The sequence below is a fragment of the Anas acuta genome, chromosome 3 (assembly GCF_963932015.1).
Source record: "Anas acuta chromosome 3, bAnaAcu1.1, whole genome shotgun sequence".
Classification (NCBI taxonomy): domain Eukaryota; kingdom Metazoa; phylum Chordata; class Aves; order Anseriformes; family Anatidae; genus Anas; species Anas acuta.
Genome location: NC_088981.1, coordinates 36,169,046 through 36,194,612, shown reverse-complemented (window position 1 = coordinate 36,194,612; position 25,567 = coordinate 36,169,046). Strand labels below are relative to the sequence as shown.

Sequence of the window (25,567 nt, the reverse complement as noted above, 5' to 3'; positions counted from 1 at the left end):
CGAATTTTAAGCACAGCTTTTTCAGAGGCGCTTGCAAGTGCATGGCCTTGTGCTAAATCACTTGGGCCACTAACCACACTTTAAGAACCTGCTGCTTTTTAGATGAAATGCAGACACTGAGCACACTGGTAATTTAATCCAGTCCCATGCAAAAAGGCTAGACACTGTGGACTACAACAGACTGTGGCAGGCAAAGTTGAAGAAGAAAAGGGTAAGCAACCTATCAAAATGCAAATTTAATACACTTGATCAAGTTCCTGGGCACACAGGTCCATCTGAAAATTAACTGAACTTTGCAGTTTTACAAAAATACAACCATAACCACAAACAACTGAGTGTAATGTCACAATGACAGTGAGAAGTTGAGCAGAAGACCCGATACTCAGACTCTGACTGTTAATGGATTTTTTTTAAACCCATTCAATTGAAAAACAGCCCTCCAGACTGTATTTACTTCTTTACAAAATTAGAGACATGACCCACTAGTGGGTGGCACCCATGCCCATAGCAGGGAGTTGGAACTAGATGACCTTTAAGGTCTCTTCCACCCCAAACTATTCCGTGATTCTATTCTATGATTTGACAACCTCTTAATTACTCATCTGCATTCATAAATAACACTGCATATGGAGTGCTGTACTCACAATACTTCTCTGTTGTTTCTAATGCTCCATTTACAAGCATTAGTTGGTAACTAGTGGATATTTTTTTGCAAACTGATCATTCCTTTTAACTGGCAGCAACAGTAAACATTTGAGTTACGCGTTTTGTTCTTATGAAAGCCATTCACACTGAAGTATGAATGAACGCTCAACAAAGAGGAATTCTGAATAAAGCAAAGGCCAGGCTCTTTCAGCACAAAAATAACAAGAATTTCCTAAAAATAATAATTGCCTTTAATACGCTGTATTTTACATTTTATGGCAGCTAAAGAAGCTGAAGAGTGAACATCCACGTACTAATGTACAACTAGCTCTCTTCACATACATTATTTACCCTGACAATGGGTAAAAACTGAAGCTTGCCTGGCAAACATCTATGGCAATTCAAGACATTACTTCATGGTTGTTATTCCTCTGCCCCAAATGACTGCCTACTCACCTTTATCCTTACCTAGGGAAGCTGAGAACACAAGCCCAGACTTGACCTATTTCAATGCAAAGTCCAACAGCTTAGCTCAAACAGGTAATGAGCTTAAACTAAAACGCTAGATTTTGTGCAAGGCTGGCTAAAACTGGGCACGTTTTGTTCCATCAGCTCTAGTGTAGGGAGAGTAACTTCAGGCAGAGGGGCCAGCTGGACTGCTGAAGGTTTTGGAGGCCATGAAAAGCGTGCTGAAAGACAAGCTATCTTCCTAGCGTTTTATGCACAAAGGTCTCACAGGTGGTTCTGCTTATGTGACACGTTTTGAGGGAACTGTGGATGTTATGAGGGTAAGGCCATGACACGAAGAGAAACGTGTGGAAAAGAGACACCTTCCAGAATGAATTACGGGATGAGGTTCTTTATCTTCCCATTAACAAAACTTGCAGATACCATCAAAACAAGCTGCCAGTGTCACAGCTCCTGGCTTTATTGCACCGTTTCTCCAGATCTGTAATATGTCCTATGTAAGGAGCCCGTTAACACCCAACACTCACAGGCTCGCTCGGCGTTCACCTCACGCGTTTATTGAGCAAACAGCGGGCTTTACACCCCACAACACCACTCCAAACTCCTGCAAGGCTCAGCCCCCACGCACACCATTCCCTCCCCCCCCCCCCAGCGCTATGGGGGCGAGCGTAGACACCAAACAAACCTAGAAAGATAAAAATAAAACATTAAATAAATAAATAAGTTAAATCCCTCCAGGCTGCTCCCCTCCCGCAACCCGGCACGGGGCAGCCCCATCCCGCTGCGGGTGAAGCCCTGCGGCCTGCCCTGCCCTGCCCTGCCTCGCCTCACAGCAGGCCGGGGGCGCCCCTCTCAGCCTCCCCACCGCCCCCTGGGGGCTTTTACCCCCCGGAGGGGCACGACACGGACACGAGCCCGATGCCGGTGCCGGGTCCACCCCCCTTCGCTTCCCCGGGGGCTGCTGGAGGCGCTGCGGGCCGCCCGCTCCCCCCCCCGGCCCCGCCATTACCTACGGCCCCTTAGCAACGGCCGCGCCCGGCGTGCGCGCCCCCGCGCCCGCCCCGCCGCCCGGCGTGCGCGCCCCCGCCGCCGCCACCGCCACCCGCCCCCCGCAACCGGGCCGGAGGGGGCCTCGCCGCCGAGCCGCCGCCGCGCTGCCGGGCTGGGTTTTGCCCGCCGCCAGCAGGCGTTCGCGCAGGGCAGCCCCGCTGGGGGAAGGCCCCCCCGGCGTTGCTATGGTGACGGGGGAAGCGCGGCGCGGCCTGCTGAGGCCTTGGGGACAGGGGCAAGGGGCAAGGGGCAGGGCCCGGCCCCATGGCTGCCCCCGTGGTGGTGGTGGTGGGATCCTGCGTCACCGACCTCGTCAGGTCAGTACCCGCCGCAGGGACGCGCCGCGGGATCGGGTTGGGGGAGAAGGGGGCGCCCGGCCTCGGTGCTGCGCGGCCGGGGGGCTCTGAGGCGGGAGGGAGGGAGGCGGGAGGCGGGAGGCGGGCCCCCAGCCCAGCTCGCCAGGCCGAAGCGGTTTGTGGAGGTAACCGAAGCTCGGCTCCAAGAGCCTGGGGCCGCCAGGAAAGTGAGGAAGGAGGCTTCGTGTCGGAAAAGAAACTTCCCGTGAAAAACAACAAACAAACAAACAAACAAACAAAACAAAAAAAAAAGCAGGTCAGAAGTTGATTATTTACAGGCTTCGTTTCATGGGACAGCGAGAAAGAAAGGCCGCCGAGCTGCTCGCAGCCATTCAGAGCAAGAAGCAGAAGTGAGCCCTCAGGAAACCAAGCACCTCTGCTTTTTGAACCGATTTATTTATTTATTTATTCATTCATTTATTTATTTATTTCAAGAAACATCTTCGTGCCTTTTGATACATCCTCTGGGCATTTTGCTCTGACAACGAGGCCCAAGTGCCTCCTCCTTATTCTTTTTTAGCTCATAGGTAAGGTTTAGAAACTTTGTAAAAAATAAAGTTTTGGTTCGAGCAGCCTGGGTTTCATAATGAATACCGAATATCGGAAGAATTCAAACAGAACTGTGAGACTTGGCAATGGTGCAAATGCTAAACGGCCTGACCTTGTCAGCCCCAGTAAACTTGCAAACCAGTTCTTTATTTGCACTACATTAAACACATCTGGTTTCAAACTACGTACGCAGACTTGGTTAACATAGGATTTAAAATTGTATGTGTCTGGGCTGCATCAGCTTGCTCTGCTGGGAATTCTGCAGTAAAAAAAAAAAAAATAAATCAATTCCTCAATGTGAATCAGCAGACAATCAAAGGCTGTGGGTCAAGAAAGTGTAGAAGACATGATCAGAAGGTTATGCTGGGGAGTAAGTGCAATGTAGTCATAGACGTGCACTGTAAAAACACTTTAAAAATCATAGAACCTATGTCAGAAAGATGTAATGCTTTATGTAATCTGCAGCACGCACTGGCGGTTTTCCAAGAGGAATAGTTGTGTTGTAAGTCAGAGAAAGATATTGGAGAACTGATCTTGACGTTACGTGTGTGTGAGTGATCAGATGCTTGTGACGTTACGTTGAAACACAAGGCATGGTGCTCTACTCTCAAGAAATTCCTTTTCCTTTCTCTCTAAAATATGGAAAAAGACTTCAAAAATTGCCTACAGCTTTAAGCACTACTGACAACCGTGCGCCTGAGTTTTTTCTTGACAGTTAAACAAAACAAAACAAACAAGGCCAACAAATGGAAAGCTCCCGTGTGGTTTTTTTTTAGCTTCAAGTTTGCTGTGATGGAAATGCAGGCACTTATCTGAAGGCTCATTAACTGGCTGTACTGTAACTAGAGATTAAACCGTGGGTTGTAGCCATAGATGCTGTAACACTGAGATTAAGTGCTTGAAAAAAAAAAAAAAAGCTCTTTCACTCTTCAGTCAGCTGAGAGTTTCTTAAACTGAACAAATGCTATCACAAGAATGTATCTGACTCACCAGCATTAGCCTCTACTTAAGGAGCAGCGAAGGGCTTTTTATTAGTGATAAGCTAATTTGATTCAACTGGGAAAGAACGGCCAGCCTCATTCCCGGTTACGAGCACAGGATTTCAGGCACTTCATAAACTTGGGAAAGGAATGGGTTTAAATTTAGCTGGCAAGTGTTCAGTCAGACTGAAATCTCCATTTGGTACCCATGTAGACAGAGTTTGGATGTATCCAGTGTTACAAAAATCTTGGTAAAATGACCTGAAAGCGTTAAGCTGTGGGCAGGGATGCCTCTAAATGGGAGCAAAGGAGTGAAACAGGGAATGATAAGCAAGCTTTCTTAAAAAACTGCCAGATTAGGATTGATACAAGGAGTGTTTTTCTTTCCTGTTTGTATGCCTGCAGTGTAGGGAGGTTGCATATTCTAGGTTTAAAGCTAGGGTTCGTTTCAGGGGGGACAAAAGAGCACCAGATTTTCATGAATTTGTTATTTATGCCGAGGTTTTAGCTAGGAGAAGATGTGGAGAGCGAGGCGAGTGTGTTAACTGCCCGTCTGTCATCTGCTGGAAGAGAGTGAGTAAACCTCATTAGGAGGGAGAGTGGTGTGAAGGAGGTCAGGCACATTTCTGACCACGTTGCGTTTGATGGGCTTATTCACTGCTCAGCACTGAAGCCTGTTTTTCCTAGAAGATAAGCGCGTTGCCAGAGCTTAAATGCTGTGTTACAACTCGAGCTGCTGGGGTGCAACGCTGGCTCTCCAGAACACTGACTTCGCCCTAATTCTGGAGAGCCAGAACCTAAGGGTGGCAGGCGTTAACTGATGAATATCCCCAGGTCTTCAGGGGCAAGGTACCGACAATCCGAAAGATCAGCCCGAAGCTGCCAGCGGCCATGTGGCAGCCAGACTGACCGAGCACAAGAAGTTACCGTCGAATGTTTTTACTCAGCGCAGTAAACCGATGATTTGAAGAAGCGTAATGTCTGGGTGCCACGGGAATGTGCAATTTGAAATTTGCTACGCCTTACATAATGAACGAGAAGGGAAAGAAAGGGGACCTTCTGCTGAAGACAGCATTCGCTTGTCATTTTGAGAAATAATCAAATTCAGAAGAAAGGGTAGTGTGCCTTAACGTCCTTTTACAGGGAAGGGGCCCAGCGGTTTGCTTTTAAAATACTGTTCTCATTGGAAATTCTTCTCTCATTGTCCTGTAGCGCTGCAGTGGCAGAGTGTGGGTTTTCTAAAGTGAACTTTGTATAATCAAAACAGCCTCACGTACATACATGCAGTAAACCACACTCTTTTGGCTTAATAGGACCAGGAACAAAACATACTTGTGGTCACAATCACAATCAACACTTCATTGGCAATACCAGGCAATAGTAGTAGACAACAAAACCCGCATTATTCTATAGGATCAAGATATCAAACCAGGCGGGTGCCGGCCATAGTATTATTGAAATAGTTTCTCTTCTGACTCATGTTTGCAGACTGGTCGTGGCAGTGGCATTTTAATTCATATTAAATCAGGACAAGACTAAACATATAAACCAATGAGAGTCAGACACACTAAAACAATTAGAATAAACAGGAGAAACTTTGGCATGGCAATTGAAAACAGCAGAAGCAAAGAACAAAATGTAAGATGGAAAAAAAAGGCCTTGGACAGTCACAACAGCAACAGTTTTTCACTTGAATTCAAGAGAATGAGACCACAGCCCGAATACTGGAAAACTATGCTTGTTAGGATGTTCAAGATTTGAAATCTTAGTTTTTGGTGGACCTCTTCCCTCCTCTCAGATTGCTTTCTTGCCTCTAGGGAATTAAAAGTTTTGGCTTCCAGCCCCCTGTTGTGACCACTGCCCTTAATAACTTCTACAAAAAGCACAGAGTGACTGAAGGTGCTCAGTGAGAGAAGCAAGAGATGGCAGAGAAAGCACCAGGCTGCAAAGTAGCTTGTTGCCAGACTGGCCAGTAGTGACAAATGCAGCCAGAATTATTAACATCCCGGAGCAGCCAACGGCTGTGTCGAGTCATCTTCCCTAAGAGCCCGATCTCTGCTTGTGCACAGTGGCAAAGGTACCTCCGCGGGGAGATCCTGCATCTTAAGCCTCTAGTGGTGGCTACTGTCAGCCAAGTGCTGAAGTAAAGGACTCACTGGCTCCTTGGAAATCCCTCATCCTAAGTTCTTACATATTTTCTTCCTTGCAATGCAGTATCTGGGACAATGATTTCAGGCTTCTGTGGGAATGCGAAAAGGAATTTTCATATGTTTCTTTCGAGGTAGCAGGCAAAGTCTCACGTGTGCCTTCATTTTCTCCTTTGCTTTGTTTCCAGGTCTTTCACACATGTTCTCATTTCCACCATTTCTCAGGCATGCACAGTCACCACATTTTAATGTTTTTATTCTTGCTTTCATGTTTGTTTTTTTTTTTATATATATTTTTTTCTCTGCTCTTCTGCTTCTCCTAGCAGCAGAGAAAAGTGTTCTAGAATCCTTCAAATCCATTTCGTTTGTGTTTTTGTTTTTATCTGTAATGCTTCCCCTGCAGCAGCCACTCCTCATTCTAGTCAATCTGCCGTTGCCAGCAGCATGGGAAAGCACAACTGTGAAGGAATACAAGCTTAGTCCAGTTGAGGAAATTAATCTTTTGGATCCAGAGAAAGGCATCAAGGCATGAGAGAATGTGTCATCTGTGAATTGTTTGGTTTATGTAATAGTGAAAAATCTGGGCTTGATTTCAGCGCCTTCATTCCCTCCTCTTCTTCTCTGACCTAGCAAAGTTTGCCTGTACAGCACATGCAGGATGCTCAGGCTCTCTGCTTTGGTGTTCTGCCCTGCTTTTAGAGGAGCTAAAGTGTGCTTTGGGGCAGCTCCCCTTTGCCTTCTCTTCCCTGGCAGAATGAAAGCTGTATCTTGGGGTCTGAAAAGAAAAATGTGGTAAAAATCAAGTTGATGAAATCCTTAATAATGGACTTCAGGAAGAAAACTGTTCTAATCATGTGCAGGTTTGAATACCAGGAATGGCTCAGACGTTGCTCATCTGATGCAGGGCCCGATCGATCCTAAGCTCATTCGTGTCAGAAGAGGCTTTTCAGTAAATTGTAGTGTGACATTAACTAAATTGCCCCCTAAAATCTAAGTGATCAGTTTATTCTAGGGTGCAACACAGCTTAATGTTTTACTCTGCTAAAAGTATTGGGTAACACGGCACAGACATGGAAAGGTTCCAGCAAAGTGCTTCTTCCAAAACAATAACAAAATATTAAAGAGGTGAAGAAGGGTGGGGAGGAAAAAGTCTGGGTGGATTTCACTCAAATTAACACGAGATATCTGGGCTAAGGCCACCGAGGGCTGTTTTTAACCCGTTAGAAGAGCCGCGTTGGCAGCCAAGTTTATGAACCACAAGGAAGAGACAGAGCACCACTGAGCAGAGCTGGCACTTTCTGAAAGAAAAGGCTGTTTGTGTAGCAGAGGATGCTGGCTGAGGAGGGCCGGTCGTGTTAGAACACCTGCTCGACACTTGTCTTTGGCTCTTTTCCAGGAAAACTTTTTTTTTTTTTTTTCCCTTCTTAAATGGAAACGTGGAGTTTTAAAAGCCTTGGGAAATTGAGCTGTTAAGCTGATCACACAATGTCTTTTAACTTAAGTGGCACTGAAGTGTCGCTTTCTGGATTCCATGGAAGTGCAACCTCCCTCCTTTTATTTGGCCTCAGCATTTCGAGCACCAATCTCCTGCGTGCTGCAGGTGGGTGCTGCCTTTCCCTCCGAAAGCGACCCTGTATCAGCAGCCACCAATGAGACTCTCGTGTTTTAGACTTACCTAGTTCAGTTTTAATAGTATGTATCTGCTGGTGCCTCTGAGCTAAAGAACACCCCTTGTGCTACTGCAGTCAGGCCTGCACGACATAAATGCTGTAGCTGAAGTCATTTCTTCCCATTACTTGTCCTCCTGCTCATTTGGAAAACATTTTGGAGTTTGGGGAGCAAGATTGGGTGGAGTTGCCTTTGCAGAGGGGTAGGAAAAAGGTTTTGAACGGGCAGAAATGGCAGGCGAGACATGAGGTTTTGCTGCAGGAGGCGTGAAGAAGCTGTGGAGCTGGGGCTGAGAAACCAGGCAGGGAAGCTGCAAGGCTAACGGTGACAGCTCCCCAGCTATCCAGAGGGCCCCTGTTTTTCTGCTTCTCTTTCTGCCAGCCCTGGCTGCCTGCTTGCTTTCTGCAGCTTTCTCACAGGGCTGCTTGGCAAGGTGTGGGGAAAAGCTCTGCTCTAGCCCTGCTATCTTCTCCCAGCAACAGCGTTTTGGAAGATCCAGCACCCAGCAAGGCCTCTGTTACCTCCTCCTTCCCATGAATGAGTTCCCAGATGTCTGCTTCTGCTCCTACCAGCTGCAGTGTCTGGTCTGGTTAAGTTTGTAAATTGCTTTGAGATCCTTCAAGATGAAAGGTTCTCCTTAAGTGAGATCATTATCGCCTTCTACATTTCTCCACTCCCTGTTCCCAGCTCAAGCTCCTTTCTCATCCCAGCTCAGGGTCCTGCAGGGTCCTCAGCATTCCCAGCTCACGGCGACACGGAGCTCACCCCCAGGTTGCAGCTTCCAATCCAGCAGTTGTTTGACGCCTCTCTGGTTACTTCAGAGCTGAAGGTTAAATATATGGATTTTCCTGAGCTGCTGCCAAAATGCTTAGCACTTGCCACCCTGAGATTGTGCTTCTGAATTTGCGTCTGACTTCATGTTATTTTGTGTGCTTCAAGAGACTGTATGGTTCTCTTCCTCCCACTTCTGAGGCACTTACTCATTCTAGGAAGCGTTCCAGCTCCAGTGTTGTTCTGTGATCCTGCCCTGCGTTCCCAGAGCCATGCTTTGTTCACACTCATGTGGTTACCCTGTAAGCCTGTCAGGGCAGGGATTTCACTCCTGTCTGCAGTGGGTTGATGGAGAGGAACCCTGACACGAGTTCAGAGGGCTCTGTGCTCAAAAATCCAGAGGCAGCAGTATGGTGCTTGGACAGGAGAGCTCCCACGCTGCCCTCCTCGCTGTCATCTTCCTCTTCTGTACTTACCCAGCTAGTAAGAGAGTGTTTTCACTGCACAGTATCTCTGGGTGTTTATTCCCAATGCCATTCACATTCCTCTGAAATTTCCCTCTTTCCTACTAAAGTGAGGTCATCTTAAACCTGTGTTTATGGTACTGCAGTCATTTCCATGGCAGTAGACTATGATATCATCAGCGGAGGATTATGCCCTTCCTATGTGTGTTAGCAATTAAAAATTATGGTTTGTGAGATAAAGCTAATGTTTACCAAGCTTTTAGGTTTAGTCCATATGAGGCAAGGAAACTATTGCTTAATTCTCTAGAGAGTTCACTTGGGTAATGGAGTAAATGAATCCAGAAACATTTTGATCCTAGCAGGTGATAAGTTTTTGGGGGTGTATTTTCCAAGTGGGAGAAGAAAATCAGCTACTCCATCTTGTGTTCTCTCGCCACGCAAAGAGCACTTGTCTGAAACACTCTGGCACTCCTCCTTGGTTTATGTTATTCAGAGCCACTTCTTGGCTTCGCTCACAGCGCCGCCAATTCCCAGTCTCATGTGACTGGCATTTTTCCCCCTTGGAGGTCAGTAAACTATTAGACGCTACCCACAAAAGTAGAACAATGTGCCTATCGGCCTTCTCATCTCTTTAATGCGTGCCCTATTTGCCGGCTATCGGTAGCTGAATCTCTTTGTTGAGCCTTCCTCAGTGTGTGTGCGTGCTTGCTCGTGGTTTGGTGACAGCAGAGGCTGGTTGCACCACCGCGATGGCAAAATAAAATTCATTCATTTCAAATGAGTCCAGTGCTGGAGCAGTGGCTCCTGCTGCAAGCTGAAAGTGGTGGGTTCACAGCACTACTGGCTTTGTCCCTTCAAATACTTAGGGATTCTGAAGCCAAGGAGGTAGAATTTCCTAAACAAGTGCGAAGAGAGAGGGAAAAGAGATTAGATAAGAGTTCACAGAGAAAGGAGGTCATCAGTCGGGGTATTGCAACGTGAGGCAAAATCGGTAGCCGTTTCTTTGGTTGTGTACTTTAATTACAGAAGCCTACTTCTCCTGAGCGCATTTTGTCCTGCCCGCTTTCCCACATAATAGAATTGAACTCTCATAAAATACCTGCTTAAATAAGCTGGGGCAGAGCGTTACGAGAAAATCTCAAAATGCTTTGCCCTAATTGCATCCAACATTTGCTGGTGTCCATTTTCTCTGAACATCCAGGATGTGAAAAAGTTCTTCCTGAAATTATTACCACGTTAGATGCTACGGTACAAAAAAGCTCCCTTTCCCCCTGCAGATCATGGAGACAGAACCAGGCGATGCCAGGCTGGAATGGAATAAAGAGAGAAGGAAAGAGAGAGAGAATTATTGTATGCAGTTTTTTTGGAGCCTGAAGTGCCACAGCGGACCTGGCACGTATTTACTGGGCATATAGTGAGGTGGTGGTACAGCAGCCCCAGCATCCAGCTTCCCCATCCTTCTGCATTCGTGCTGAGGCTCCACCTGCCTCTGGAGAACCCAGAGTGATCCCTCTGTATGAAGACAATGAAAGCCAGAAAGTAATAACCTTTCAATCAGGGAAAGAGGTTGCTGGGATAAAAGCTTTTTTGCCACTTGTCCAATATCAGCACCAGGAGTGAAGGGTCTGTTTTAATTTCTGCTACAGGAATTTTGTCTCAGCACTGTGCAAATAGCACGTGGCCGTTGCTTCCCATTATAACAGCCTCCTTCACAGACAGCATAGCTCTGTGGTCTTCTGCTTTTGGTAGAGTCCCTGGATGCTGTGCAGCTGCAAATAATTAAATGTAAACCAGCAATGCACTGGATGTTGGTGTTCTCAGTACTTGAGGGTGTTCCTTGGGCTTCTGCTGTACTCTCATGACACAGATGGGCTATTAGGTTGTTAGTGTATCTCTAATTTCTTGCCCTGCTCTTTTACCATATAAGTTGCACAGGTTTTTATTGTTTTGGGGATTTTCCACGCCCTTACTGGAAATCGTCTTTTTGACTATTAAAAATAATGCATCTCTTGCCTTTTCAGTCTGGAGCTGTTTGCCATACAAGAATTACTGCAGTCAAAGGGGAGATTTTCTAAAGAAACTCCTTTGAAAATGTTTGCCACAATAAATACAATTGTTATGTATTGCATTTTAACACCCAGCACTGAGGCTATTGTATTTTCTCCCCCCTTAATGAGCCACAGAATGATATGATTAATACTTCTCTTCTGTCTTGTTAACGAATTACTTGCTGGCTGTTCTCTTAATGCAAATAGCTGTTTTCCTAGATGCAGTTTGAGACATAAATGTCTTTGGGTAAATTTTAGTACTCCTGACGCTAAAGAGCTGCTGGCACAAATCAAAAGCTGCAAGAAAAATCGTACGGAGTCGTTGGTAACAAATTTGTGTAAAACCACTCTGGGCAGGCATATATATGCTGTTGCCTCTAGGAGCTGTCTGAGCTGTTCTTTCCGTAGGAGTTTGCTAGTAAGGTTTTGTTTGCTTCTTTTATAAGGCTCCGGTTGTTAGCCCCTATATCAGGCTCCGGTAAGTTATCTGATGCTGCCATCCCTGGTTCCTTCCCAGCCCAGTAACATCCACCTGGAGCCTGGAGAAAAAGCAGGAAGATTTTTCACCACTGTGTTGCCTAAGTAGGTGCAGCTTTAGAGAACACGTTGATCTTTGTGACAACTAATTATAAAATAAGAAGGTGGTAATGTTCCCGAATGTATCAGTTGTGTGCTCCCTTATGGGTTTCATTATTTCTGCTTTCCATTTCTGACTTTAGTCCGTTTTTCTCCCTTTTTTCCCCTGTAGTAGATCAATAGCATGTCATCCCTGAACCCTGTATGATTTCCTCTTATTTGCCTCCACCTCTTGTTCTTATCTTTCTGCATCATGTTCTTACCGTGCACTTGTTTTTCATACTGCTCTTTTCCTGCCTCTCATCTTTCCAAAAATAACATTGCTTCCAAAGAATCATAACTCCCTTTTGCTAATTTACTCTATCCATCACTTTCTGTACTTCTATCCTCTCTCAGGTCCCTGTTTATATAAAATGCATAAAACTTTATAGTATACACAGCAGAAAGAAAGCAAAAGATGCATTGGCCAGGGCTGAAAACAAAGGATGGAAATGAAAAGAAAAGAGATCAAGTTCAGTACTTGGGTGGAAAGATAGACTTTTTCCAAGTTCTTATCTGTGAGGAGAGTGAATGTACCTTCTTCCTTCTGATTGCTTGATCCCGTTAGTATTATTCATTGGGAATATCCTGCTAGTATTATTCAATCTTTTTTTTTTTTTTTATTATTTTTTTTGGCCAGGCAGAAGGAGAAAATGACCTGTTGGGGAAAAGCAGCTGCTGGAGCTCATTAGTGCTCCACATCGAGGCAGTGAAAAGGAGCAGATATTCCTTCAGTTTTCATTCCCCATTGCTCATGAAATTCTGGGCGTTACTGGAGACGTGAGAGTTGTCTGCTGGCAGGTGTAACAAGCCAGGGGTATGCAGATTGGCATCCGTCTGATATTTAGACATCTGTCTTTCTCAAGGGAACTTAAATGGGACAAAAGGTGAAGGCAGTTAGGCAGAGGAGGTGCCTGCGTGCCCTGGCTGAAGTAAGCACTGACAGCAAAGCCCCAGCACTCCCTTCACACTGCAGATTCTCATATTTACCCCACAACCTTCATGTTATTGTAATCCAAGGCTGTAGGAGATGCCTTTATAGTTAGATAGAATTTCAGGTACAGCTTATTGGTAAATCAAGGGTAAGCTAGTTTCAAAGTAAAAACTTGTCTAGTGAAAGCATGAGAATTTGGCATATTCCTTTTACCTATATGGATTGCCTTTTTTATCTGTGACAAATTGGGTCAGCACATGTAAGCTAAGTATTCTTTTGTTTATGCTTTTCATTTGTGACCCATCTGGATTCTGTGGGAGGCACTGTACTTAGAAAATTGATGAAAAACTTCTTATTTGTCAAAATTATTCTCTTGGGTACAAGCTTTTAGAGCAACTTCTTACTGGAGAAAATGAATAGCATTTGGGCTGTGCTGTTCTGTGTCTTGATGACTGTGTAGTGAAAACACATCCATGATGTTGCTTTTAATATTGTAGCTCCTAAAGCACAACATGCTTGTGCACAAAATGCCGATACATAATGGGGAGGGCAGCGGGGAGCAGGGAAGGGTTTTTATTTTTACCTAGAAAAGACAGAGGACTGGATTTGTAAGGGGGTCAGCAGGCAATCTTTATTCTGCATGAGTGAAACAGGCTGCTCTCCAGCCTGCCGTCCCCCTGTCTGTACGTATATCCGGGGTATCCATATATCTAAACCCATCCTTGGGCACGTAAAGATCGCCCTTTGCTTGGGTTGCAAAGGTTATTTTGTTTTGTGTTGTGTGTTTTTTTTTTTTTTTTTTTCTGCTTTAAGCCTGGTATTTCATCATTATACGATGTTCTGCTCAGCGTAGGAACCGTAGGCAGCCTTCTTCAGTCCTGGGTGAGTACAGTATGTTTCAGACAGCCTATTCTAACATCACCATCACATTGCCTTGAAAATAATTATGTAACTGCAGTTCCAAAAATAATGTAATCGAGAGACATCAATGAAGAACAACGTGGGAGGGAAACAAAGTTAGCGAGTAGTAATTTTGAAAATTTCCACAATCTTTCCTAAACACAAAACAGATGTTTGGTATGAATGATGGAATGTTTGTTGAACTTAAATATCTGAAGATACATTCCTGCTTGGTTTGGGGTTTTGAATCTCTTCAGAGCTTCAAGTTCAGAATCACACATTCCACAGATTACGGAAGCATCAGTGTGCCCACCTTTTCCCAAAAAGCTAACTGCTAGAGATGTGAGGAAAAGCTAATTGTTCCATGAGAAAACTTTTTACTTTTGGCAGTTAGTCCAATAAATAATTCTTTTGTGCTGAAGTTTTCATACTCCTAACATAATTTAGGAATTTTGATCTCTTGGTGATACCATTTCAGTGACGTGCACCACCGTGTGCTACCGCAAATGCTTCAGGATATTCATCTGGGTGCCTTCTTCGTTACATCTTTTAAGATCTAGTGGGATAAAATTTCCTTCTGTGCAGTGGGTCAGCAGAAATATTCATCGAAGTTCTTATTGAAGAGCCATGGACATCTGTTCTCATTCTGCAGGTTATATATTAAAATATATATAAATATGTGTTTGATAAAATACCTCTTTTCCATGATTGAAGAGATTCCTGCTGCTCTGCACCAATTCATCATTCACTTGTTTGCACTGCAGAGACAGACTGGAGTTGTGAAAAATCAAAGAAGTTTTTAAAAAACCCTCAGCTGGACGATGGGGTAACGTTTTTGCAACTCACACTGCCACGGTCCATCAGCACTGTCCTGTGAAGGGATTGTTCTTTAACCCTCAATTATTTTGCCAGGTAACAGTTTAGGTGGTATTTTTCCACTGTTTTTCCACTCTTCATTATTGTGTGCTAGAGCAGGTACCAGACCATCATACATACAGGAAATGATAAGCAATAATACAAAGTGTCTGAAAAGTTTCCTTTTGTTAAGTTCTTGTCTGACTTGTCACGTTCAAGTCCTGACTTGTCACGTTCAGGGAAATGGTGGGAAGAATACGTAGAATATTTCCTATTATTTCTAATTGTCTCCTAATGATTTTTCAATCATTAGAGATTTGAAGTGAGGCTAAGAACCTAGAACCTGATAGCCCCGTAGTTGAATCAAGCTGTAGTTAACTAAGTTCCTGAGGTAGTCTCTTCATAAATCCTGAAAAGATTCTACCTTCTAATAAGAAGTTTTAGTGGATTATTAAAAGGGATAAAAGCACGACCAAGTCAAGACCATCAGATTTTGAAAAGAACTGTGGTCTTTTTGTTTCAGCGTTACGGATACTTTCCCATAGAACATGTTCAAATCTTTAAAAATTATGCGAGACAAAAGAGACCAAGGCTAAACCAAAATATTAAGCCAGATCCAAAAGAGGTCAGAGGCTTTTTCACCACAACGATGTACTAATATTCCTAGTTAGAGGCAAGAACTGTTCTTTCCTTTGTATTTGTCAGCTCAGAGGATCATGAAAGCCCAGCAAACTGTATGTACTAGACAGAGGCTAGTTACACCTACTCTAATCTCACAGGGATTTTCCCCATTTCAGGGAATTCCCAGGAGGGGAGAAGGAGCCAGTTTTTTTCAGGGATTCAAAGAGAACAGAATCAATGCTAAATTCTAGGCCTTCTGCACTGTGTTCTGTTTTATTACGATACTTTTACATGCAGCATTTATGCTACTATTTTGATACCCTGGATTATCTTCACCTTTCTTCAGGAGAAAAATAAAGTTTGAATTTTTCTTTTGCTGCTATGCACATGACAATCATCTTAGATAACGTGACAGCCCATCTGACATACAAATTCTCTTCCCCTCTGAATTGCCTGATGAGAGCATTGTTTTCCTTTTCCTATTTTTTCTAAAGAGAAATGCCAATGTAGTGTTTTTTGTTTTTTTTTCACTTATTTTCTGTTCTCATGCACACCAAAACCACGTCGTTTCTCAGGAACACACTGATGCTTTCTGCTCTTCTCCAACATACCTGCTGAGCTGAGCATACCGTACTCGTCACACAAACCCTCGTTAGGTAGCATCTAGCTCGTTAGGTAGCACCTCACTCACCTCCTCCTCTGTCCCAGCCCACCCTGCCTGCTCTACACCAGATTCATTCAGTTTGCTGATCCTAATTAAAATGACCTGGGGGCAAAACCACAGATTTTGCATTAGTAAGCTCCCTGAGCAAAAAGGGCACTGGAAGATACACATTGGGAAAATGCTACTGTAGCAGCCTGGTTTTGCAGCAGCTTAGGCTGGTGGTAAAAATGCATCTTTGTGGTACTTTCATGTGTTGAAAACACTGAACAGACACCGGTGAGGTGTCAGGAATCGGAAGCAAACCACGATTAATTTCAGGATTAGTTTATGCAAATGCTGCTCCTGTACATCTTTCCCTTTCCCTTCCTCCTTCCCTCAGACTCTTTCTCTGATGACAATCTAGTCACTGCATAGATGGGAACTGTTCAAGAAAACCCAGAATACCATGGAAAGTGGCGTTAATGACTCAGTGAGTTGCACTTTCACCTCTGATTCAGTGCTTCAACAAGGTACTAAAGGGCTCTGTTCTTTTTCTAGTGCTGCCCTCCTTAAGGGACATCTGTCTAAAAATACATGTGCTAACCTGCTCTAGCCTTTAAGAGCACTCGTGGCACACACTGGACAAAGGGTTGAAGTTATTGCAGTGGCAGAATTCTTACTTGGGTGCTTTTATTTACCCCAACCCCCTGAAGCATGACTGGATGTAAGATCCTTCATTTCCCATGAAAACCTGTGGGTAGCGTTGCCATGTGCTTCCTACATTTAGATACCATTTTGTAAAAGCTCTTGAAATGTTGTTGACTATATTCCTTTATTTGTAATGTCTTAAGCCTTTCAGGATGTTCCAGCCTAAAGTTCCTCTGTAAATACGATTCAGTAGCACCGTGCACAACTTCCAAAACATTATTCAGTTATTTCATGTCCCATCGAGTACGTGTCAGGGGATTTCAGGTTTACTTTCTGGTTACTGCTAAGAGAGGAGATCGATATTCTTCGTGCCACTCAGCCTCTCAAAGCTGAGCAGGATTTGTCACACGAGCTGAGAGCAGGCTGTTGGCTAGTAACTTAAATTTAGTTTTTCAGGTCAGCGTTTTCAAATTATGTCGAAGTTGTAAATAGCTTTACAAAACATTTTATGTAACAATTCTGAAAACCAGCGTGACAGTTTTTCTAATTAACTTATTTAGCCTGGTTTTGGAGTAACATTAGCTGTTTCATCATTTTTAGGCCATTATGAGTATTCTTTGTGGTACCATCAATAAGCCAAGAATTTATAGGGTTCCTTAATCATACAGATTACTCATCATTGCCTGCTCATAACAGAAGCCTGAAATGCTCATTAAAATTGTCTGATGTGAATCGAAAGTTAGTGCAGTTGCAGAATTAAATGACAAGAGAACAACATTGGGGGGGGCGCAGGAAGAAAGAAACTTGAATACCTGTGTCAGTGAAAGTGAAACCTCCAGGCTATATATAGAGATCAGGGCTTTGAATTTGTTTAATATGGAAGATACAAAACAGGCTTCTGGAGAGGAGAATTGCTCTGAAGGATGGGCGATCACGCCAGAAATGCAGTGAGGTGGGGTTTTTTGTTTACAGGGAGCTACAGGAGCTTGCTGCGTGTTCGTGCCTAGTCTGTTAGCCTATTTTTAAAACAGGCTAATTACAAATCGCTGTTCCAACTTGATCCTTTGCCCTTTGCCTTGTACCTTTTCATCAAAACAATAAAAAAGGTGACCTTCCTGTCTTCGGCAAGCTGTTGGATTCCCACAGGCTGTTGTTTTGCTGTCCTACTTGAAACACCGAGGCCCGGATCCTCATCTCACCAAGCCTGTTTTTTCACCAGTGTAATTACGTTGCCTTCGTTGGAGTTGCGTGTCGATGCCAACATAACTGAGAGAAGAATCAAGTCGTGGTCTAGCCACTGTTAAAACAAGAATATGTATGGCTGAACATGCTTCTGGAAAATGCATATGAACTCAGAGCAGCACTATTAGCAGATGCCTGCTGGGATGTCACAATTGTTAATCTTCGTCTAAAAATATATTGGCTTTTTGTGGAAACAAATTCTATTTAGAATAAGCTGTAATCTCCTAAAACACCCTAAGGAAGGAAGATGAATTGAGACTTGATACCATTCGACTTACTGTAGAATTTAAATGAGAAGACAGCGTGTGCTCGTGGATTGAGCTGATCTCTATTTTTGGGTTTGCCACTGGCTTCTTGGCTGACCCGAGGCAAAAAAAAAGGCAAAATGACTTGCCTAAATTTCACACCCACAAAACAGGAATAACAATGTTCTGCTTTTTAAAGTGTAGCAAGATCTGTGGATAAAACGAATTATACAAGAGCTGCTCTTACTGTTTCTTACCAAGGCTGAGGGAAACACCTCTCCTTGGCTGACTGGCACACGATTCTGGAAGCACACACGCGATGGCCTGGCACTGACTGCACAGGAGCTTCCCCCTCCGAGTTTTGTGGCCCTCCTTCCTTCTCTGGTCCCCAACCACCGCTATTTTGGCTTCCGATGGCACACGAGCTGATGAAAACAGCGCTAAATTATAGATGGTGCTATTAGTAAACATTACTTAGCCGCCCTCATTACACCTCCTTCCCTGACACCTTAGTTGCTGACTGTTGTAAACAAGCTGCCAGATGCTGCTGTGGGCAAAATGTTTTAACTTAGCAGCCCTTTCCACCTATACAAGGCACTTACACGTCTACTTTTAAAAGGCTGTTACATTTTCATTTAAAAAGGCTTTAATATTTACTAGCAGACTGTTACCTGGCTCTGCATCTCTGGAAATGAAATGAGTGCCACTAGCTGTACTTGGGAGCCCTGCTGGGCTCCCCGTCATTGCACCAAATGGGTTCAGTTCTCTCCATGTGCCATGAACTTATTTATTTGTAGCTTAAGAGGTAGAAAGAATTCTGGTTTTAGACCTTGTCCCTGGAGCGTATGGCTTGAAGAGGCAGAAACTTGGGGAATCCATGTGTTGCAAACACAGCTTTGAGTTACGTATTTTTAATAGAAGTGGCAAAAGTGAGCTTGCCTTTTGCATTCAGAGAACTTCTTCCCCGTAGGTTCGTGGTGTCTTGTCTTTCTTTCAGCTTCTGCTGGAGATAGCAAAACATCTGGTAGCGTTAACAAAATTACAGTTCTGTTCTGTTTTGTTTTGTTTTCCAAAACGGGAATGAAACCAGACTGGCTTGAATACACCCCTGGTGGGTCTCCACTTGTATTAGTGCATCTGGTTCGGGGCACCCGTCCCCGGAAAAATGTAAATGCAATTGGAGCGAGTTCAAAAACCACCAAAATGGTAAGAAGTTGCAAAGTTCGATCTAAAAACAAGAAATGTTGAATATGTACAGTGGCCTGAGTGGCAGCAGAGGGGAGGAAGGTTTTGATAATGATCTACGATTTTCAGGGCTGTAAACACCAACAAAGTGAAAAATTACTTCGGGTGGTTCAAGAAGGTATAATTAGCTGTAATGAAATTAAATGAACAATATGTAAAGTTGCGCTGAATGTTACAGAAAAACAACGTGAACAGCGAGACCTATAGATTTATTATTTATCTGTATTGTGTTAGCGCTGGGGAATCCCAGGCAGGGCTCAAGAGCTTCTTTTCCTGTAGAAACATGAAACACTGACAACAGAAATGCAATCCCTCTCCTGAGTAATAAACGAGAAGCTTGACGGGGTGGCATGCAAGGGATAAACTTAAACTGGTGGTTTGTAGAATAGAGACCCTGAAGGGTCTTTCTAGTCTTTTTTCTAGTCTTTTTTAATTTTTATTGACGGCCTGTCGGAGCCTTTAGGATTGTAAGAATGTAACTCTTACTTTGAAGATGCTTGCTATTTTCGGTCGTTAACGCATGTAAATATTGCTTTAAATTGGAACAGCCTTACCACGCGATTGCCAAAAACTGGAGAAACTGTCCTCGGACAGAAGTTTTTCATTGGTTTTGGTGGGAAAGGAGCCAATCAATGCGTCCAGTCTGCTCGACTCGGGGCCAAGACCTCGCTGATCTGCAAGGTAAGCACTGGCTTGCTCTTGGGTTACAGCTGAACTAAATGTTCGTGCAAACTCCAGTCAACCTTTAGGTATCTTACAGAAATGGTGTTTTGGTTTGTTACTTTTTTTTGTTTTGTTTTCTTTTCTTTTCTTTTTAATACTGCTCTAATTCCCCTTTCTTCTCCTTATTTCAGCTGTAAATTTCAGCATGAAATGTGACCAGGAGGCTGTTCTGAAAGCGCTGCCAGAACCAAAGAGTAGTTGGCTAGAGATCTGGCAGAAATTGCACAGAAAGAAAGACTGCAAAACTGAGATTGATAGATACACCATGGAAAAGAGAGTTGGGGAGAATTTGAGATATTCAAAATTTGAGTGCTAGCCCCTCCTCTTTATGCTCCCCAGCATTACAACTATCAGGGCTTCAGTGATGACGTTCGGGTGCTAGGCACTGTAGTCAACCAGCAGTTTACTTTGTAGCTGATTATGAAAATCGAATATTGATGAGCTAGTAACAAATTCAGGAAGAAATATAAAATATCGTGCTTCAAGAATTAAATCGTTGTCTAATTACTTGCGATTAGGATGGGGTATTGATATACAAGCTACCACCTTTGCATGCTATGGGAATTTTTTGCTCACTCCTCTGAAACTTTTGATGTACAATGGTTCTCAAGACTGGCTTACAGACCATCAGGCTGATCCAGCCTGACAGATGCTATATATTTACAGGGCTTTTCTTTGATTTTTGCCACTAAATGCTATCAGTTTTGAGTGATCATCACTAAGGTTAATACCAAATTTTCTCTCTCTGTAGCGTTACTGTCTATCCACTACTAACCAGATGAAAATTTAGATCGACTGGACACACTTTGTTATTGCTATAGCTGGGGGAAGATGCTAAATTTCTTGGATCATTGTCTGCCAGGGATTTTTTTGAGGAATACTGGAGACATCAAGGAAGCCTTTCTTACTGGTTTCCATTCCAATATTTAAGCTAAAGAATGGTACCTATCTATCTAAATTATAACTTCAGGCATTTCTGTGGGTCATTGTCACTAGTTGCTGTTCTACAGTGTTGTTTTTTTGTTTGTTTGTTTGTTTTGTTTTTTCTTTTTAAAAAATGTATACTGGGGATGTTTATGCTTCTGTAATACTGAGTATAAATTTGATCATCTTTGCATTCAAAAATGATCAGATTCAAATACAAGATGAATTGGCAATGAATTCTCTGCTAACATTTCCTGATAAATGTTAAACGTTTTTTTTTCTACTGAAAGTGTGAATTTTGTTTTATTTTTTAATGGTCTAAGCTATCTCAGTGAATACATGTTTCTGGAACCATTTGCATTCCTAATAAAATTTAGCAGTCAGTATAATTTCCAGTTACTTTCCAAAATCGTATTTATGCTATTTCAGAAAAACATAGTTGTCTCTTTCTTTCTTCTTTCTTTCTTTCTTTCTTCTTTCTTTCTTTCTTTCTTTCTTTCTTTTCTTTCTTTCTTCTTCTTCTTTCTTTCTCTTTCTCTCTTCTCTCTCTCTCTCTCTCTCTTCTCTCTTCTCATCTTTCTCTCCTTTCTCCTCTTTCTCTTCTCTTTCTCTCTTTCTCTCTTTCTCTCTTTCTTCTCTCTTTCTCTCTTTCTCTCTTCTTCTCTCTTCTCTCTTTTCTTTCTTTCTTTCTTTCTTTCTTTCTTTCTTTCTTTCTTTCTTTCTTTCTTTCTTTCTTTCTTTCTTTCTTTCTTTCTTTCTCATTGTGCATTTATGGGAGAAAAGACTTAGTAGAGAAGGACAGATTTCTCATATAAACTTTAGCCTTTTTTATTTTTTATTTAGAAGTTAATATTTACTTTTTAAATTAAAAATGCAGTTAATAGCCTGGCAAAACAGGCTCATCTCAGAGCGGTACAGTCTTTTATCTGCACAGCAAAATAGGACACCGTATAAAGTCATTTGCTGAATATAACTGAGAAGAGTCAGGTAATAATGTGATGTTACAATTCAATTTTTACTTTAAGAAGTCATCTTAAGTATGTGGTGGTTCTTAAAGCCAGGTTGCCTTTCACATGCACTCTGTTTTCAGTACATGTTTATGTTTTGGTCATAATTCCCAACACGAAGCAATTGCTTCTGCAGTCTAAAGTTGTGGGAATGGAATCAGTATCAGTACCAGAGGGACATTCCACTGGAGTGTGGCATCCTCCTACAAGGGCTGTAATTTAGACAGAGGATCTAATCAACAAGAGGAGACATAAGCATCTCAGGTCAAGGAAAAGACGTTTCTCATACCTGAGAGCTTTAAAGCATAAAAGAGAGACAGTGACTATCCGTTGATGGTTTGAGAAAGGGAGTTTTAGGATGACTTGTAGGTATAACCAGAGATGCCACAGAATGCTGTAGATTTTAATTAAAATCCAAATACTGGGTTTGGCTAGTGGAAATGCAAACGCTATTCGATTTCCTGCCTGGAAGCCAATGAAGTGACTGCTGTTACTCTGGGTTATCAATATCTATCACAGTATTGGTCTTAAACTCCCTCACTCAGTTTGCTCAGTACAGTAAAACACCATATTGGTGGAATAGATGCCACTTCAAAAGACAAGAAAGACAGTGATTCTGAGAAGTGTGCAAGGTTGCAGTCAGGGAACTAAAGGATCTAAGAGAAAAAATGCGTCATTCGTGTTCAGACAAGAACCTGTTGCAGTGCTGAAAAAGCACAGAGGTTTTGAGGGGGGTCCAAACTCCCCATTGTAGTGGCAATTACCAAAAAATCTGCTAAGTATCCTAGATAAAGAGCGTGGAAGAAGGTTGACATTGCATGTACTGAAAAATGTCCCGTTTTTCTTCTGACAAACAATTTGGGATGATTCTCACTGGACATTGGACCAGCCTGATAAATGCATATACTAAATTCTACTTAATCCCTGGCTGCATTTGATTCCTACTCAGAAATAGGAAGTGCTGGACTATGATGCTGTGTTGTCTCCTCCTGTCTTTAGATGATCTGTAAGCCAAATTTAAGACAAAGTGCTGTAAACCCGAAACCTCACTTAATTGTAAGAACTTAGACGTATCTAAGACACAGCCCAGAGTGTAATGGCTATCTCCAATTGATTTTTCCTTTTGTATTAGTCTTCCTTTTGTGTTTAGTACCTGTTTAATTCTCAAAACAAGAGAAAGAGTAAACTCTCAGAAAACATGTATATAGAATAGATGAAAAAATTGTTAAGAGGTACATGTTTTTGTTGTAATTAATTTTCAGGTGCAGATGAGTTTGATTCTCTTAAGCTGCTAGAATTTTAGCTGTTACCATACCAGTCAGCTTTCCTAACTGCATATGGAAAACATGATGGTAAGCAAGGAAACGCCAGGTTGAAAAATATTGATGTAATTCGACTTTTCTAATGTGCAAACCATGTGACCCTCATGCTTATACAAACTGCTAAGAAATCAAGAAAAAAGAAATGCTACTTCAGCACGTGTAATGTTCTGTGGTCAGCAGACTAAGGCGTTTAGTTTTCTGTTCATCAATAGTCCATCTAGGAGGGTCTGAGCAAAAGCAGAAAATATTTAAAACAGTGTTAAGTAATTTGACATGGTCAGTAAATATGCCTTTAATCTAAAATGAGTCTGATGCCCAATACTCTGCCTTCCTTGAGGGTAAAGCCTGAATGGAAAGATAAACCCTTCAAAGGCACTAGGATTAACTGGGTCGGGTGCTGATGAGCTAACATGGAGAAAAGTTTCCAGAGGAAAAGGGCCTCCCTGGAGACCCCTCCAAGGGCCTTCCTCCAGCACTGAGATCCCTTGCTGTGAGCAGAAGTGCCGTGTCTGTTCTCAGTTATTAGAACAGTTGAACAATAAGGGGTGTCTGTCTGTTAATTATATAGGACCCAGAGCTGAAGGAAGCACTTTTCAGTTGAGCTTCTGGGAAACAGTTACGAAATACTTCATTTCTGAAATAACTGAGCAAATCCTGAGCTTTGGTGCAGAAGCTTGGTAGCAGATAGGGAGGGAGAAGATGATACCATCAGGTGGAACGCATTCCAACAGCACATCTGTCAGGCTGCAAAGGTGAGCACAATTCAGGTTTAAATTGCAGATGGCTGCAGTCAGCCAGACAAAAGCAGTCCGAAGATGCAGCTTCTGACAACCCGCCCTGTCTGGCAAACTGGGAGTAGTCAGAAATACAGACATATTCTAATATGCAAACAATGAATAGCACAGTGACCAAAGAAAATGTTTATGTTGTTTTTTTCCCCCTCCATTTATTAGAGGAATGTTCCATCTGGATAGACTGTTTTAACCTACATTGCTGTCCTCCTTTGGTAAAAGACTGGGACCATCCCTAATAATGCTTTATAAAAATCCCATATAGAGGTTGTAGGAAATGGAAATATGTTTCAAAACATGGATATGCAATAGAGTAAGTGGGGGGGGGGGGGGAAGGATCATCTATCTGTGACACTTTCTGTTTTACAAGTTTGTAGGGTTTGTGGAATTTTGTAGGGTTTGATTTGTGTGGTCACTAGCTAGTACTCAGGTCTTCTCAGAGCTTTCCATAAGACTGAACTCATAAACAGACAGATTTCTAAGCAGGCTTTAGAGGCAGCTGCTTTGTACTTCCTAGCAACTCAAATACAACGTTAGCTATTAGTGTTGTTTTATGAGAAGACAGGTCATTATTTATCATGCAATTCCTTTGCTGTCTAGACCATGACCAGGATCTTGATCTGGCTTCTTATCTGAAAGATGACTTTTTTTCTCTTGCAAATATGCTTCCTATAGCATTGGTCAGTCGTTGATACTGATCAGATGGACAACTTGCTCTTGGAAGTGGGAGCACAAACTGTGAATGCTGAAGGCTAAGGCTGGTGAACTAAAAACTGTGTTGGCTTTATATACTAAATGCTATTTGGGTGTTAAGTTAGACCTTTTTTTTTTTTTTTTTCCTCTCTCTCCATACACCTCACCTTCTTTTTTCAGCTTGTGTAATGAAACAACCCCAAATGTTTATTACCCTGAATAAACAGCAAGCAGAATTCTGTTCAGCTAAAAGGATTAGTGGAACTGAAATTACAAGCTTTTTAACTTGCTGTTAGAAAAACAATAGAGCATAACTTGACTCTGTAACTCAACTGGGTCTGGTGTCGCTGGATAAAACAAACAAAAACATGTTGAATTCATAAACAGTACATTTAGTACTGAGAAATTATAGAAATCAGCAATGCTGTGTTTATAGTCACTTTCTAGAGCACAGCCACTGATGTTTTTCCACCAAGAAAACTTTGAGGTAGAAAATTCAAAACATGAACTGCAGTTAAGAGGAACACTTAGGTTCCTTTCAGTTTAAAATTGACTAGTGTGGCCCAGGAGTACAAGATTCCGCATACTTCCAGATTTTACAGTCCCCAGAAAGCTTCGGTTTCAGGGGAACATAGTGGTTGCATGCGAATGAAACTTGAATATAGGGATATGGGTGGAGGCAGTGCGTAACAGAGGTGGGGAGATCTGCAGAACTGTGTTCCAAAAAATAAAGCAAAGTGCTGCAAAATAGAAAGTGTTGTATTCAAATTGCATTAGAGCATTCTGCTGCCTAAAGACGATCTCACCTTTCTGTAGATAAAACCTGTCCATTTATCTTTTGTGTAGGTTGGGAATGATTCCTTTGGCAATGATTACGTTGAAAATTTGAAGAAGAATGGTGTTTCTACAGGTAAAATTTTACTTTAAATAAGCCTTTTGAATTATTTCTAAGCTTTAAACATTGGTAGTGGAGGACTTCTTATTTTATTGCTTTATTGGATGTGTCTGTAGTC

The 25,567-nt window shown here is 42.7% G+C and overlaps 2 protein-coding genes across 6 annotated transcripts in view; one reads left to right on the top strand and one right to left on the bottom strand.

Annotated features, from left to right (window-relative positions):
- Window positions 1-2,254, bottom strand: part of BABAM2 (BRISC and BRCA1 A complex member 2) — a 166,858-nt gene extending 164,604 nt beyond the window's left edge. The window contains exons 1-2 of one of the 3 annotated variants that reach the window (XM_068676618.1): window positions 2,123-2,254; window positions 1,102-1,798 (exon numbers count right to left, since the gene is read on the bottom strand). The gene's annotated coding sequence lies outside the window, so the exon portion shown is untranslated. The remainder of the gene's footprint in view (window positions 1-1,101; window positions 1,799-2,122) is intronic. The other 2 variants (XM_068676616.1, XM_068676617.1) reach the window with 2 other exon arrangements.
- RBKS (ribokinase) overlaps window positions 2,226-25,567 on the top strand; it is a 66,881-nt gene continuing 43,539 nt past the window's right edge. For 2 of the 3 annotated variants that reach the window (XM_068676621.1, XM_068676619.1), the window contains exons 1-3: window positions 2,226-2,480; window positions 19,643-19,775; window positions 25,401-25,464. In XM_068676621.1, the coding sequence (XP_068532722.1) occupies window positions 2,428-2,480; window positions 19,643-19,775; window positions 25,401-25,464 (250 nt within the window). In that variant the 5' untranslated portion in view covers window positions 2,226-2,427. Of the gene's footprint in view, window positions 2,481-16,114; window positions 16,205-19,642; window positions 19,776-25,400; window positions 25,465-25,567 lie in introns of all 3 variants that reach the window. The other variant, XM_068676620.1, reaches the window with a different exon arrangement.